The 17,758-nt window shown below is 35.3% G+C and overlaps 2 protein-coding genes across 2 annotated transcripts in view; one reads left to right on the top strand and one right to left on the bottom strand.

The window, feature by feature from the left end:
• LOC150090822 (chromobox protein homolog 5-like) overlaps positions 1-12,341 on the top strand; it is an 83,273-nt gene extending 70,932 nt beyond the window's left edge. Inside the window, exon 6 of the transcript XR_016546921.1 lies at positions 12,218-12,341. The gene's annotated coding sequence lies outside the window, so the exon portion shown is untranslated. The remainder of the gene's footprint in view (positions 1-12,217) is intronic.
• The window catches only part of LOC150090821 (major facilitator superfamily domain-containing protein 6-like), a 51,392-nt gene continuing 36,953 nt past the window's right edge, over positions 3,320-17,758 (bottom strand). The window contains exon 3 of the mRNA XM_090374548.1: positions 3,320-3,504. Within this exon, the coding sequence (XP_090230674.1) occupies positions 3,320-3,504 (185 nt within the window). The remainder of the gene's footprint in view (positions 3,505-17,758) is intronic.

Genomic DNA, 17,758 nt, shown 5'->3' with positions numbered 1-17,758 from the left:
ACTTTCGTACAGTACTTTTTTTTTTTTTTTTTTTTTGTTGCTCTAGAAAATGAAACAAAATTTGACTATGAGCAAACAGATATTCCAACTTTATCTAGTGACTGCCCATGTGATATACCAATTGTCATTCAAATTTGGTGCCCTGGTGGGCAGTACAGTAACTAGCATGATTGTTTTCTGACACCCAAGTGAAAGTTGTCTTGGTTTGATTTTCACTGCTGAATTTCAACTTCTGGTAGGAATGGGAGGAACCTTTTCTGGAATTTCAACTTCTGGTAGGAATGGGAGGAACCTTTTCTGCCATGACCAAGTTAACACATTCACTGCTTCATGATGTATAAATATGGAGCATCTGGTTTTTTAATCTACTTGGAGAGGGAACCACTCTACTTTTAGAATTATTTCTTTCAATTTGACAGAAGAAAAACTGGATATTTTTTCAAGCAACCTTTGCTAATGGGTGACTAATTCAGTCATAGTGAAAAGAAAGCCCAAAAATGTCTCTGCCCTCTCCAATCCAATTTGACTCAATCCCATGGTTTTTAATTCCAGGTCAAAAGGTTGTTGGAAAAACTGGAAGTGAAAGCATTAATCTTGAGCCAGGAGATTTTACAGTTTTTAGGAGATTCACAATGGGCCAGTTGTTGCCTGAACATGGGTACAAAATTATAGACAAGCACATTCAAGAACAGTTTTGATAATGTATAAGATTTTTATGGCTATGTTAACTTAAGTGTTTGTGCTTCCTATTTCTAAGGCTTTTGATTGTGTTTGAAATAAAGGCCTTCTAACCAGGCTTCAATCTTATGATTCCCATACTTTCAGATTTTATCTATTCTCCTCTCAGTGCATGTGATGACTCTGTTTTTAAAGTTCCCAGCTATTGCTGGAGGTTTCTTTCAACCATTCTTTTTCTCTTGTACGTTAATGAGCTTTTCTCATTGAATGAAAATATCCATACTTTTTCTGATGATAATACACTATATTCTGCTTTCCAGTTCAATAAACTTTGTTCTATACAACAAATACAACTTTCAAACATCCATCACCAGTTTCTTAAACACTGATCTCCAAGTGATTCTTCAATGGAAAAAAGAAAACAGTTAGCTACTATTCTTTTAAAACCTTTTTGGCCATGCACAGGTAAGCATATCTTCAGGACATACAACTGTTAGCCATTGAGAGATAGAGTATGACTCGCACAAAAACCATTGTATGGAAGTTGAGTATTTGCAGCTGCAACCCTTTATGCATTTCTTTTTCAAAGAGGTCCAAACATTATATTGATTATGAAGTTCTACCATGCTGTTATAGTGATCTGACTCCAAAAAAAACAAGGGTTCATTACCATCCACTTCTAATTGTAAGAAAAAACTGAGAAAAAAAAAATGAAGACATTGATTATGGCTAGACTGTGAAGAACTGGACTCTGGGAATCTTAATACAGAAATGTTGTTTGATTGGCAAAAAGTTGAGCAGGTTTCATGTAGAATTGGTCAAGTACTACTGAATGGGTAGAAATCATTTCTCACACATGATGATGTCTGTAAATTCCATGACTCTCATGACTACTTGTAAATATTTTATTTCAATAATAAATCCCTATTTACATAGGTATTTTCTAATATTATTAAAAGTAATCATGGGTAATAATTGTAATTTACAAGAAAGACTAGAAAAAAACTTATTAATACTGAAGTTAAATAAGAAATATAAAAGTATATATTGGAATTGTTTTCATTCAGAAAACAGTGTCTCTTATCAATAATATAAAAGTAACACAACTAAATGAGCATTTAAATCACTTTCACAAATTGTTTCCAATAAAGAGAGGTAAATACTTTAAAATGAAAAATGCTTATAAATCAATTTAACTGTTACATTACCACTCATAGAGAACTGCCTACAGCTGTAAAATGCTCAACTACCTATTCAAATCTCCTCCTCTTGACCACTTCTCACTGCATTAATATTTAGCAGAATTATTCATTTGTTGGTTCTAATAATTACAAAATGTTCCACTATATATATAAAGTGCTTGGCATCATAATACACAGCCATTTCTGAATAAACAGAAAATTTTTAAGGTGGCATCGTTTTAGGTTATATCTCATATTGTGAATACCTTCACAACGAGTTGCCATGATATTGCACTACCTCGAATAAGTAACGCTTCACCTAAGGAGAAGACTAATGTTACTTATTCTCAGATAGGTACCACCACCCAGACAGCACCGTTTCAGGGCTATTTGGCCCTTCTTCAGTGAGTGGGTAGGTACCCAAGTGATGCAATGATGGCAAAAACAGTTATGAAGTATAACTCCACAATATGAGAGATGCCTGATGGTGTATGATGTATTTAGATGGTGTATGATGGCTGTGTATTATGATGCTAAGCACTTTATATACATAGTCTAAATTTGTTCGCAGCTTGAGGCTCTAGCCTTAAACGCGCCTTAGTCTAAAATGTTCCACTTAACTCAATCTTGTACAATTATGATAACATTTCAAACTTATTGATAGGCAATATAATTCCCGAGTTCAGGAACAGCTACTTTGCAACTAGACACCTATAATACAGTATTGTAAGTATCTAGTCACAGAAAGACTTTTTGAATATGCAGGTAACAAAGCTAAGAACATTAGAGGAGATCTGAATGAGATCTATAATGATAGTAAAATAAACAAAGGTGAAATTTTCAAGTTCTAAGTGGGGACTTTACATGCAAATTAAGGTTTAAAAAATCAAACTGAATTGTAGAAAGTTTTCTTCTATCCAGCAAGTTGTTAAACTGTCTCCATGGATAGTTGAAGCCAACGATTTAGGGAAATTGAAAGGTAAGCTTGATCAGTACCTATGTAAGAAGTGGAACACATGGGTAAGGGGTTTTTTTTTACTGATACAACAAAAGGCTGAGGCATCCAGGCACTGTGTGCCTAATACTAAATGAGGTTAACATTTTTCCATCTTTTTTTTAAAAAGATAATCAGCAAAGGAACTTGAAAGCTGAAAAACACTTGACCATTCACATTCATGACAGAAAGGAACTTATTTCCTAAATAATTCCTTTGTGAAAAATGGGATCTGTTTCAGCTTCAATTTCACATATTGATGAATGTTAAGAATCTTCAAGTGTTAAGTATTAATTGAAAGACTGGAAAAGTTCATGAGCTCATTCCTTCCGAGGTCTGATTTTATTTGGTCGATTTCCTGTGTTTCAGATGTAAATGGTCCCAGCCACTGTACTTGCCAGATCTCAATCTGTGTGTGAATTAGAAAGTTTAATTTAAATTATTAAAATATTATTACGTTTTAAAGTTATTTTTGTATAGGTGATATTGTATAATTTTTGCTTTTTCGAAATCGATAATAATATACTAAAATCTGTAGAATACCATTTGTAGCAGTACAAACAACACTTAAAATTCCAGCAATTAAAAATGTGGAACGACCTCCAAACTTGTCAAATCCAATGCCGCCTAATAGACTGCCAACAGCAAGACCTAAAGGAGAAATTAAAAAAAAAAAAAAAAAAAAGTAATTTGCTTAAAACTATTTCTAATAGACAAATAAATTGCTATACAATTTATTTGCTTTGTAAATTGCTATACAAAGATTTAAGAACATTGTTTTGATAAGCCATAAATTTTTTATGTTAAATGGAAATGGTTTGGGAGGGGGTTTATTCCCCCCCCCTTAATGCAGGAGTTTGAATAATTAAAATTACAGTTTACACTGAAAAAAAAAAAAAAAAAGTATGCATATTCTAGTGCATGTGTATATGGTGGACCCTAAATATCTGACTTGCTCGTTTGCTTCTCATATCAATCATTCACTATTTAAAACCATAATTCTCTTATTCCATTTTCCCACCTGTTTTGGATATCATGTAACTTGCAGTCTCTCAGTGGCATCAGTCTTGCAGCAACATTCCTGGTGAGAGGTTCTCAGGCTACTTGTCTTTTTTTTTTTCTTTTTTTTTTTGTCTTATTTACTTTATTTTTGCAAAAAAAGACTCGGTTGAGTCAGTAGTTCCTCTGACTATGAGGAAAACCTACAAAGATTTAGAACATGTGAAATTATCCATAATTCAGTGGAGGGATGGTATCTGATTGAGGTTATAAGGGATTGGAGGGAAAAAAAGAGTTTAAAAAAAAATTACTGACTGTGGAATTCTAACATTGAACTGGGACAGATGAACCTCGTCGGGCATATACAACTTTCTGGAGAAAACTGGAGAGGACCTCAAAGTTTAAATCTCTAAGAATGTAAGTGGTTGATGTTGAGAGTCTTGTAAAATTTAAGGAGCAACTGGATTGGTACTTTTTGAAGGTAGGAAGAGTATAATATAGCTGTACAGACATTTTTTTTTTTTTTTTTTACTTTTGCTAACACTAATTCATTTGATTGTGATTTAGTGAGCACTGATATCTAATCAGCAGTGAGTTACAACAATGAGTCTGTGTAAATTATTGAGAAACTTAGCTACAGTCCTAAACAAGGTACCCACCAACACTTTCATTACAAAAGAAAAAAAGGGCTTGCTAAATTATAAGTCATCTACAAATCAGCTGATTTCTGGGTGATAATGCCCTTTGGGGTTTCAAATTCAAACCAACACTTTTACTACTCTGAACCAAAACTTTGAAAGATTTAAGCTTCCTGTACTGTAGAAGTCAAGTTTAGGTTACTAGGAAGTGAAGCTTAGGGCCTTGTTAAAAGAATGGTCATCAATTCTGCCTTGAAATAAAGATATACCAAAGCAAGAAAAGAGCAAAGATTTACCTCATCTTGGCAGAGAAGGTATTATGCATCATCAGCAATGCTCCTGGTCACCCTTACTGAAATGAACTGATGATGGAATGGAGAAGTCCATCTTCTTTCTCCCAATAGGAAACAAAAAGCCCATGGATCAGAACATACTGCTAAATCAAGCAGTACTACCATATGATCACATTCTGTAAATGCTTGAAGCTACTGATGAAGAAAAGAGCCTACTTTAAGAGAATGATGCAAGCATTTTGATATCAACAAAAAATATTGCAATTGTCTGTGATGAAGTAGTTCCTGCTTTATGAATGCTACATGAAGGAAATTATAGCCCAAATATATCACCAATTCCCCTGGTTTCCAAGAGGAGATACTGAGAGAAAAAAAAAAAAAAAAAAAGGATTGTTCACTTTTGGAATTAGAGCTCTGTAACATTGAACTGGCAGTATGTGCTGAAAAGCTGAACTGGGTCTATAGAATGAACTTAAGGAATTATTATGGCTGAATATGTCACACCAAATCAGACTGTCAATCTAACTTACTACATAGAAGTTCTGACAAGGCTGCAGAAAAAAATTCAAAGGAAGAGACCTGAACCGTGGAAAGATGGTTGGATGCTCCCTTAGGGCCGTGTCTCCTCCTTGCTAGACCTAGCCCCTTGTGACTCCTCTTCCATAAACTGAAAAGTGTACTTAAGAAAACCCAACCCATTTCAGTCTTTAGACACACAAAAAAATGGCAGTATTAAAAGGGCTTACAGCAGATGACTTCCAGAAATGTTTTTGCGGTTGGAAGAATCATGTGGAACAGTGTGTGCAAGCCCAAGGCAATTATTTTGAAGGGGATAACTTGTAGAGTATGAAATATTTCATTATATTTATTTTATTGCAACAATCTCATTATTTAATAGCCACACCTTGTATTTCTTATTTTAATTTCTGAGTTGTTTTCAAGTTTTAGAGGGTATCTACCATATTTAAGCATGTGTTTTTAGTTTCATCTATTTTTCTCAGTCATATAGGGGCATCCATAGTCAGTTCATTTTGTACAAGCAGGCCATGACAGAAGTACAATCGCTTTAGAATTCAAAGTAGCTGATGCCTCCTGAAGTAGTGGCTACAATAATCTCTCAATTTACAACCACTTTGAATTTCTGAAAAGCAGTTTGTAAAGTGAAAGTTTATAAATCAGGAGATTTTCCAATAGATATGTTATAACAAGTGAATGTGTTTCAAAAAATAAAATGTTCACTCTCAAAAAATGCATAACTGGGAAAATCATTTGATTAAGGAGATGTAAGATATATTTCCTAACAAAATTCAAAACTTTTTTGACAATAAGAATTTAATATAGTAATATTTTTATTTACTACAATATCTTGATTACAATATATAATAGAGGTGGGATGTATTTGGGAACCATACGTTTGAGTTAGTAAAGTATATAAGAACATTTTTTTTCTTAGAAAAAATCACTATAGCAGTGCAGTTTAGCAAACAGCTTTGCAGTTGTTTATATAGAATTGCTATTACTGTATAATTTAAAAGAAATAAGCAATTGCAGAAGTAACACTTTGTAACTCATTCTTATAATTGGTTAAACCCAGCCCAAACAACCTAATGAAAAGTCTCCACACCTTATACATCTACAATAAAATTATTGGCTTAAAACTGCTTATCACCAGAAATGAGAAATGACTTGGGAAAGAATATCAAACAGTTTCCCTCCATGAGAAACTGTTCTAAACAGAAATTAGTTTTATCTAATAAGAGGTACCATTGTCAGTTTTCACTTTCATGAAGTGTGCTTGATAATACATTTCACTACAAATATACTTTAAATGGTGCTATATTTAACTTCATATATAGTGTATGTTAAATACAGTATATAAAAACTTAAAATATTTCATTCTGATCCATTATACTTTCTGGTGTTAAAATTTCTTTTGTTCATAAGATCAAAAGTTTGTAAACCAGGAAATTGCTACACTGTGGTTCCTCCAAACTTTCTTCTCCCTTATTATTCATTTTAGAAGGTTCCAGTATTTGCTTTTGTGATTTGTACATGGTTGTAGAACCATGTTCACTTCCTTGCATATTTTGAGTTGCAGTTGTGCCTATATTTGCAAGATTCTATGCTGTTGTACTTCTCTGGATGAGTATTGGCTCTTGCTGGATAATTTAGTTTCCTTTTGTGTTGTTTACTTTGTTTATGTTTAATTCTAGCTTGTGGTTGTAGGTAGCAATATTGCCTCATAAGCAGCTTGTTGCAGCTGGCAGCAATTTTCACATTGTATAAAAGTGTTAATTTAATTTGGTTAATCATTAGCTGATCAAACATATATAAATTATACATTCAGTCAGTAACTTTTTTTTTTTCTTTTAAGTGGGAATTCCATATGCAATTTGAATTTTTATGTAAATTAAGATGGATAATTATATTATTAAAGTACTGTGAATGCCAGCCTGGCATTTGGTAGAACTTCCATATTTGCCTTTGCTAGTGATGAAATGGTTGCGTTCCTCTGATATGCAGCAGATGAGCTAGATATCATTCTTTATTTCCTGGAGAGGCAATGGAAGTGTGGGTATTCTGTAGTTCAAAATTCTTCCAACAGAGTACAGAGATTGTCAAGCAGCCAGTTGACAAGTAGATTGTCAACTGGCTGTTACTTACATGTTGCAAGTAACAGCCAGTTTTTTAGTAGCATTAATGTTCCATTTTGCAGTGGAGCAATGAACAAATATCAACTTTTGCTTTAAACTGGGAAAATCTGCAACAGAAACATGAAATGTTAAAAACTATTTACAGTGATGAAACATTAAGTCATACAAGTGTATACCAGTGTTTGAATAGTACAAGTGGTTCGAAGATGGATGCGAGGATGTTTGTGATGACCCAAGAAATGGAAATCTGTCAGCCTCTCGGAATGAGGACAGAGTTGCAAAATTTTGGGAAATTGTGGCAAGGGATCAATGTTTGACCCTCAGAATGATGCCTGATAAGTTGGGTATGAATAAGGAGACAATTCATCAAATTCTACATGAAGATTTAAGGAAAAGGAAGGTCTGTGCAACATTTGGGCTGCATAGCCTCACAGATAAGCAAAAGCAATGAAGAGTATCACCATGCAAAGACTTCATCCAGATTTGTCGAGACAATCCTAATTTCCTCAACTGTATTGCTCACTGGCGATGAGTGTTTCAGCAAAACCAAGAGACATCAGAGTAGAAGTGTGTTATAGGCTTAATGACTGATGAGTACAATGAACAACTGTACAGAAAAATAGTGGGCCAGTAAAACAGAATGTCTTATAATGGGAGATTTTAACTTTCCAGATATTGACTGGAACTTGTGGTTGGCCACTCACAGACTAGCAATACTTGTGGATATATTGGATGACTGTTTTCTACAGCAGCATGTTAGAGAGACAACCAGAGGAAGTAATTCTCTTGGTCTGATTATCAGCAGTGATTATTCATGCATTAAGGATCTGCAGAGAAAAGAACTACTAGTTGGCAGTGAACAGAGTGTATTTATGTGGGATTTACTTAAAGATGAAACTACTATCAAGGCTAAATGAAGGTGTTTTTGCTTTCATAAAAGTGACTACAATGGTCTCTCAGTTTTTAAATTCTATACAGTGGGACCACCTCAAGATGTTACCATCAGCCAATTCTAAATGAGAAGCATTCAAAGAATTAATCTCAGAAGCTACTAAGCTTTTCATACCAACTAAGAAATACTGTTCAAGGTATAGGTCTAAATGGATGTCAGATGAACTAATGAAACTTGTAGCAAAGGAGAAAAATGCATGCATCCCATGCATTTTTCTCCTTTGCTACAGAAGCCTGCAGTAAATATAAGCTAGTCTGTAATCAAGTCACAAAAGAGTTTAGGCAAATTACGAGAAATCTTTGGCAAAGGATGCAAAGAAAAATAGCAAAGGCTTTATTTATGTAGACACTAGAAGACTCTATGAATAAAATTAGTCTACCTGATATCTATGGCACGACTGTTGATGATCCTGCTGACAAACTGAATGAGTATTTTGTATCTACATTGACATATGAGGAATTCTTTAGGGAAGTGCAGGCCAGAATTTTGTCAAACTCTAACAGGGAGCTAAATGATTTTGTAATAAGTGAAAGGACAGTGGAAGAGAAATTGTTGAAGTTAAACATAAGAAAGGTGCCTGGGATGGATGGTGTCTCTCCAGTTATAAAAATGTTCTTGTTTATGCTCTGGCATGAACACCAGGTCAGTGGAGTTTATAATAAACCAATCAATACAAATGTTAATCGTATTTAGCAGTCACAGTCCACTCAAACAACACGTGCATGCTCCTGACCACTTGGCTACGTCAGGCCTAAATATTAAGGGAGGAAGCAAGTAAACCCTTAGCCATTTATTATGAGAGCATCCTTGGATTCAGGGGAAATCCCTGCAGACTGGAGATGTGCAAATGTATTCCCAATTCACAAAGGGAGATCAAAAGGATGACATAAGTAATTACAGCCCTGTTAGTCTAACTTCTGTTCCAGGGAAAATGATGGATCCACTGGAAATAGCAATAAGAGCTTAATTAACAGTACTCACCTCAATTGATCTGCTTAGTTACATGGTATTGAAGTGGAAATGAAGTTTAAAATATGTTAAAATAAATAAATAATCAAGCCAGCACCGAACTTACATAACACGTACACTCTCACAACCACAATCCCCTAATTGATTCATTCAGCCATTGCAATTATTAAATTAGGATCTAGTTACAAAATCTTCCAACACGAGGCGCTTGTCATAGAATGGTGTCGCCATACCACTAAATTTAACGTTCTAAACACGAAACTGCCAACCAACCTTTCACCAGTCTGGAACCTTACGCACATAAGGTTCCCTTCTCGAAATGCATTATGGGAACATAGGAATTCTTTAAATACATAATTCCTTTTCTTCTATCATTGCCAACTGAAGACGTTTTACATGAAAGTCGCTCGTTGTGACTATTGGCTTCACCTTGTTCTCATATTAATTTTTTATAAATGACAACCAGGGACGAGGTAGTGCACTTCTTCATCCTTGAGCAAATTTTAATTACAGGTTTTAACAATTCCATATTTATTTATTTTAACTTTATTTAAACTTCATTTCCACTTAAATACCATGTAACTAAGCAGATCAATTGAGGTGAGTACCATCATTTAAGCTCTTATTGCTATTTTCATTATTAAGTCGATTACATAACAGTACATTAAGAAGCTCTATAAATCATCTAAATGGATCCGCTGGTTAAAGAAGTAATGCAGGATCATCTGGACAAAGACTGCAATTATACTTCAGACACAGCATGGGTTTGTTAAGGGGAAATCCTGTCTGACCAATTTGATTGGATACTACGATGTGGTCACAAAGGAACTGGATGCAAAAAATAATTTGATCTTATATACTTAGATTTCAGGAAAGCTTTTGATACTGTTACATAATAAAAGACTGCTGTACAAACTGGAGCAGTGTGGCATTAAGATCACGTTGCTGCTATGGATAAAGGGATGGTTGAGTGGGAGAAGACAGAGGTAATCAATAAATGCTGCTCTTCGTGGACCAATGTTAGTAGTGGAGCCAGCCAAGGCTTAGTGTTGGGTCCATTGTTGTTTTCTGTATTTATCAACATATTGATGAAGACAAATCAGGTTTAATGTCCAAGTTTGCAGATGATACAAAGTTTGGCAGGGTAGTTAATGACAGTATGCTACTGCAACAGGATCTAGAAGTCAGGCAATTGAGCTAGGAAATCGCAGTTGAAGTTTATGGGTAGCAGTAACCCCAGAATAATGTACCAACTGTACTGTTACTGTGTACTGTACTGTACTGTAGGTAAAAAAAAGGTAAACTGCAGCCATTATCAACCCACTGCAGGATGGAAGCCTCCTCAACAATTCATGCTGAGGGAAATGGACCATAATCTGCCACGCTGGTCCAGTGGGGGTTGGCAGATCGACCGTATTTAGCAGTCAGGGGCTTGAACCCCGGTCTACTCAAAGAGCATGTACAACTGCACTCCTGCTCATGATCACTCGGCTACGGAGACCTCTGGTAGTTGAAAATGAAAAATACCTGGGGATAATTGTGTAGTCAGATATGAGTTCTCTGAATAGTACAGATAGGCTGCCAGGACAGCTCATGTAGCTTTGACAGAAAGGTACAAGAATTTTGCTAGCAGGGATAAGGAGGTGATTATATCATTGTATAAGGCAATGGTCAGACCACCCACACCTTGAGTACTACATACAGGTCTGTAGGCCTCATTTTAGGAATGATGTTGAGTTGCTAGAACAAGTACAGAGAAGGGCAACAAGATTGGTGAGAGGAACAAAGGGGTGCTCTTTACAAGAAAGGCTTCAGTTCTGCACATTGCAACATCTAGAGACTAGGCACCTGTGAGGTAATCTGATTGAGGTGTCTAAGGCTTTGAGAAAGCTCACTGCTGATGGGATTCTTCCTCTTGCTCTGATTACTCACATGAAGGAACATAAATTTAAATTTGAAGAAGGACGGTTGCAGAAAAGATGTGCAGAAGTTTGCCTTTAGCCAGCGAGTGGTTGATTGCTATAACATACTTCCATCTGTTGTGGAAGTTAATAGCTTTAATAAACTCAAGGAAGAACTAGAAAAATTATTAGAGGGAATGGATAGCTGAAATGGGAACTTTTTTTTTTTTGTGACTGATGAAGCTTGCTTTCTTGCATCATATGCCACTACTAATGCTAATGCATGCAGCAGATTTCAAAATCATCACTAAGGATAGAAAACTTTTGTTTACAGAAGTCCACAATCAAAATGATGCTGATCTTTATTTTCAACGTACAGGGTGTGTCTCAGCTGCAGGTACTAATTGACTAGGAATTAGAGAGTCAATTCTGTGTACTATGTATATGTGCTTGAAAGACTACTGTACTACATTTCCCAGATGCCACAATTTCAAGAGAAAAGCAGCTGGTTCTTGCTTTTCTCTTGAAATTGCACAACAATGCCTCCACCCATTCCGCACTTGTTGTGAAGACATTTCTGATGAACCATGGCATTGTACAGATCAACCATCCACCCTACTCTCCCTATCTAGTATCAACAGACATCTTTCTTTCCCCAAGGTGAAAATGCCCTGAAAAGAAAGACTTCAGGATGTTGAGAATATGAAAAACGTATCTGCTGAAACTGAACATCATCTATTTGGATGACTTTGCTGACTCTTTTCAGAAACTTTGAAAACAGTATAATAAGTACATTCAGTCAAGGTGGTGATTACTTTGAATAAAAATAAAACGATTTTTAATCTCCTTCATTCGATGTTTTATTTTAATTTAGCATATGAAGTAGCGTGTTTAATAAATTATCTATTGAGTACATATACTTATTGGAAGTCTTCTGATCCTGAGTTTTGTCTTGCAGATTTATTTTTCCAAATTTAAAGTTGTTCAAGAATTAAGAAACAAGAAGAAAAGGAATGATGGCAGGGCTTTTACAAGTGGAAGCTTCTACAGATGTTACTTTATATAATTTCATTTACATGAAAAGTGGCAAATCTAAAAATTGAATGAATGTTTGCTTGTATGCACTTCTGATGAAATAATATTCATGATTATTACATAACAAATGATATTTTTTATACAGTAGAACCTGAAAAAAGTATAATGTAATATGCAAGTGCACATCCCAACTGTATTATAACCAAATTTAATTTTCATTAATTTTCATGTCAGAAATGAATAAGGAAATTAATCTAATCACATGCTTGTTATTTAATACTGCTATATAGAATTACAATATAACCCATTTAGTTGCTACTCTCACTGGAAAATATACTTAGATAATATTTCTTGAAATTCATATTGGAAGGGGGAATGTTCCATTATATAGTAGCACCTCAAGTATTAACTTCTTGATAACAGACACTTTGATATGAAAATACTGCTGTAGAAACTGGAGGATTGTGGCATTAGGATCAAGGTACTGGTGTGAATAAAGGGGATGGATGAGCGGGATAAAACAGAGTGGTTATCAATGGACACTGCACTTCGTGGACAAATATTATTAGTGGAGTCCCACAGGGTTCAGTGCTTTATTTTCAACATAAGTTTGCAGATGATACAAAGGTTGGCAAGGTGGTTAATGACAATAATCTAGAAAAAGTAGGCAGATGTGCTGAGAAATGGCAATTGAAGTTTAACATTGATAAATGCTAGGTATTACATATGGGTAGCAGTAATCCTAGAGTAATATATGAACTGTGTGGTATTACACTCAGGGTGGTGGAAATGAAAAGGACTTGAGGGTAATTGTGCAGTCAGATATGAAATTATCTGAGCAGTGCAGACAGGCTGCTATGACAGCTTATGGGGTTTTGTCAATTACATATATACAGGAATTTTTCCAGCATAAATAAGGAGGTGATTATCCTATTATATAAGGCAGTGGTCGGGGCACATCTTGAGTACTGATACATGTCTGGAGGCCTCATATGGATAGTAGTAACCCCAGAGAACTGTACCAACTGGGTGGTGTTACACTCAGGGTAGTGGAGAATGAAAGAGACTTGGGGGTAATTGTGCAGTCAGATATGAAGTTTTCTGAGCAGTGCAGACAGGCTTCCAGAGTAGGTCATGTGGTCTTGTCAATGATATACAGGGATTTTGTGAGCAGGGATAAGGAGGTGATTATCCCCTTGTATAAGGCAATGGTCAGGCCACACCTTGAGTACTGCATACAGGTCTGAAAGCCTCATTTTAGGAAGGATGTAGAGTTGCTAGAATGAGTACAGAGAAGGGCAATAAGACTGGTGAGGGGAACAAATGGGTGCTCTTACAAAGAAAGGCTTAAGTTCTGCAAATTGCAGTGTCTGGAGACTAGGTGCATGTGAGGTGATCTAATTGAGGTGTACAAGGCGTTCAATGGATTGAGCAGGTGCAGTGCTGATGGTATTCTTCGTCTTGCTCAGATTACAAACCTGAGGGGGCATAAGCTGAAATTGAGGAAAGACAGTTGCTGAATAGATGTGCAGAAATTTTCCTTTAGCCAGCGGGTAGTTGATTGCAGAAACAAACTTCCATCTGTTATTATGGAAGTTGATAGCTTAAATAAATTCATGGCAGAACTAGACAAACATTTGAAATGAATAGTGAGCAAAATGGGAAGGGGGGTTTTTTGGCTGATGCTGTATAAGTTTGTTTTATTGCATCATATGCCTCTACTAACACTAATGTCTCAATTTAGGAAGGATGTAGAGCTGCTGGAATGAGTACGGAGAAGGGCATCGAGGGTTCGTAAAGGGCACAAAGGTGTGCTCTTACCAATAAAGGCTTCGGTTTTGTAAATTGCAGCATCTGGAGACTAGGCACATGTGAGTTGATCTGATTGAGGTATTTAAGGCTTTGAATGGCTTGAACAAACTCAATACTGATGGGCTTCTTCCTCTTGTTGAAACTATGCACATGAGTGGACATAAATTCAAATTGAAGAAGGATGCCTGTCGAACAGATGTGTTGAAGTTTGCCCTCAGCTAACAGGTGGTTGACTGCTGGAACAAGCCTTTATCCTTAGTTATGGAAGTGGATAGGTTGAATGAACTCGAAGAACTAGACAGATGAACTGATGGGATTTGTGGCAAAGAATAAAAATGCATGTAAATGATGATAAGATACAGAAGCCACTAGTAGATATAAAAGTCTGTAATCAAATCATGAAGGAAGTTAGGCAAACTAAGGCAGATTAGAAGTCTCCAGAAAATAATGCAAAGAAAAGCAGCAAAGACTTCTTCACTTTCATTAACAGTAGAAGGAAGGGGTTGATTCACATTAGTCCACTTGATGTCAATAGTTTAACTGTTGATGATCCTGCTCAGGTTGCAGAAAAGCCGAATAAGTATTTTGCATCTACAGTCACACATGAGAAATCCTTTAGAGAAAGGGATGGCAGAAGTTTATCAAATTCTAACAGGGATCTAAATGATTTTCTAATAACTGAGAGGAAAGAGGAAAGTGCTGAAGTTAAACGTAAGGAAGGCACCTGGGGTGGATGAGATCTATCCAATTATATTAATGGAGTCAGAAAAGGTGGTAAGCAAACTGTTACCCGTAATTTTGAGAACATCTTTGCATTCGTGGAAAGCCCGTGTGGACTGCAGATGTGCGAATGTATGTCCAATTGGCAAAGGAGGATCAAAGAATGACACGGGTAATTAAAGACCTGTTAGCTTAACTTCTGTTCCAAGAAAAATAATGGAGTCACTGATTACAGAAGTAATGTAGGACCATCTAGACATGAGTACAGTTATACTTCATTCACAGGATCGGTCTATCAAGGGGTGATCTTGTCTGACCAATTTGATTGGATATTATGATGCAGTCACAAAGGAACTGAAGGCAAAAAAATAATTTTGATATCATATACTTGGGCTTCAGGAAAGCTCTTTATACTCTTGCCCATAATAGACTGCTGTAGAAACTGGAGCAGTGTGGCATTAAGGGCAAGTTACTGCTCAGATAAAGGGATTGTTGAGTAGAAGAAAACAGAGTTTTTATTAATGGATTGTTGTTTCTATCTTTATTAATGATATCAATGAAGTATGTTAAGTTTAATGTCTACGTTTGCAGATAATACAAAAGTTGGCAGGGTAGTTAATGACAGTAATCAAGGTAAGCAGATGCACTGAGAAATGGTAGTAAAAGTTTGACATTGACAAATGCAAGGTAGTGCATATGGTTAACAGTAATTCAAGATTAACGTACCAACTGTGTGGTACTACATTAAAGATAGTGGAAAAGACCTGGAGATAATTGTGCAGTCATATATGAAGTTCTCTGAGCAGTGCAGACAAGCTGCCAGAAAAGCCCATGAGGTTTTGTCAATGATATATGGGAATTTTGCTAGCAGGGATAAGAGGGTGATCATCCTAATCTACAAGCAATGATTAGGCTTCAGTTCTGAAAATTGCAGCATCTGAAGGCTAGGCCCACAAGGAGATCTGATTGGGGTGTTTAAAGTCTTGAATTGAAATTGAGGAAGGATGTGTGAAAGATTGCCTTCAGCCAGCAGGTGGTTGATTGTTGGAGCAAACTTCCATTTGTTGTTGTGGAAGTTGATAATTTGAATAAATTCAAGAACTAGACAAATTTGGATGGATGGACAATTAATGTGTGAAGGCATTTTTTTTTTTTTTTTTTTTTTTTTTATCATTTGCCACTAATAATAATGCTAATAAAGCCACTACAAATAATAATACATTGTAAAAATACATCCAATGTCCTATTTTATTAAAAAAAAAAAATCATGCACAGGTGTTTCTGATATTTTATGCTGATTCATCATAAATTGGTAATAACACTGAATATCATGTTTGTCTCCCCCCCCAACACACCCTATTGATGTACCTATGGTTGCTCACCTTTTGATACCCAGGAATTTGTTCATTTTCTTCATTAGATGAAAACAATTTATCGAATTATGTAAAGAGTAATTTTTAGAGCCCTCATGGGTGACACAATAGTCATAATCACACTCCTCCCAAATGTGAGGAACTTTTATGAGTTTTATTCACACCATGGCCAAGTTAGTCAGGCTTGAGTGAAGATAGCATGTTTTTTTTTTTTTTTTTTCCCCTCCTGGAAACTCATCTTTTTATCTAGCAAACCAACCAGAGAGCATATACAATTTACAGATGTAATAAACAATTGGTATTTGCTCCAGTAACCCCAAAATTAAAACTGTGTTTACTTTTTCAATATCTTCCTTATAGTAAACCCACTTCCATAGTGAGGCATTGTTTACAAAGAAACCAATATACACCACAGTATTAAATGGGCAACAAGAAATCGCCCCATATGAAACACAGATACCATCGATAAAAGCAACTGATGCCTTTCAGTTTTGGTTTCATGGCCTTCTCTATGAGGACATTGTGTATACACTTACCACTTTGTTTACTGTGCAGTGTAATATAATTTCACAATGTAAACCTTGAAAAGAATGAGCAGAAATAATTGAATTTAAAAAGTACACATTACCTATTAATATTTGTTTTACTGTAATACACCACTACATGAGATGCAAGAGATGACTGAAAAAATGGGGATCAACTTATACACCAAATATATGATTTAACTGTGATTTTCAAGACAGAAAATAGAAGTTTGCAAAATGTCAGAATATATGCCAAGTACTTCAGTTTGAATGTATGGTCCCATTTAGTCTTACTAGGTGTCCTTGGCTTGTTTTTTCTGGAATAAAATTAAGATAGGGTTTTTATAATGCTGAATGTTGTATCATCAGCAGTTTCCAAACTGAATTGCTGCCTCATTTGGTTATGTTCACATTCCAATGCCTGTTCAGTCACAGCTTTTATAGAAGAGCCAGAGTATTTCTAAATTTTCTTGTAAATTGAGCTAATTGGATAGCATGAACTAAACAGCAAATGCAATTACTTTAATTATAATACAGCATTCCATGGTTCATAACTTAAGTGGTTACTGAGACAGATTATTACTTTGTATTTAGCAGTGTATAATGTGGCAGTTTTTCCCCATGGTCATATTGTAACTAGTTGTGTTTAACAACTTGTTAGGAATATCAAGCAGATATTTATTTAAAATACATATTGTGTTGTTATCTGCAGGACCAGTTTTACTTCAGAATTAGAACCTTATATCATGCACATTTATGAGTATTATTATTTTTCCTGGTTAATAAATACTGAGAAAAAGCAAATTATCACATTCATAATATCAGTAATCATTAAAACTAAAAACTTTCATGATTTAATACTTGCAGAGGCTGATTTTAAACAGCTAAAATTTAGATGTTTTCCGTAAAAAATATTTAAAAATAGAAGAATAAAATACTGAATAACATGTTATTATTTGTGAAAAGCATTTGTTGTGAGTGGATAGAAAAATTTGCATAGTATATTTAGTTAATATACCTCTAGGAGGAAGTCTA

The sequence above is a fragment of the Mastigoproctus giganteus genome, chromosome 1 (assembly GCF_048544385.1).
Source record: "Mastigoproctus giganteus isolate SK-2022 chromosome 1, ASM4854438v1, whole genome shotgun sequence".
NCBI lineage: Eukaryota > Metazoa > Arthropoda > Arachnida > Uropygi > Thelyphonidae > Mastigoproctus > Mastigoproctus giganteus.
Note: the sequence above shows the minus strand (reverse complement) of the source record. Positions and strands in the feature narration are given on the sequence as shown.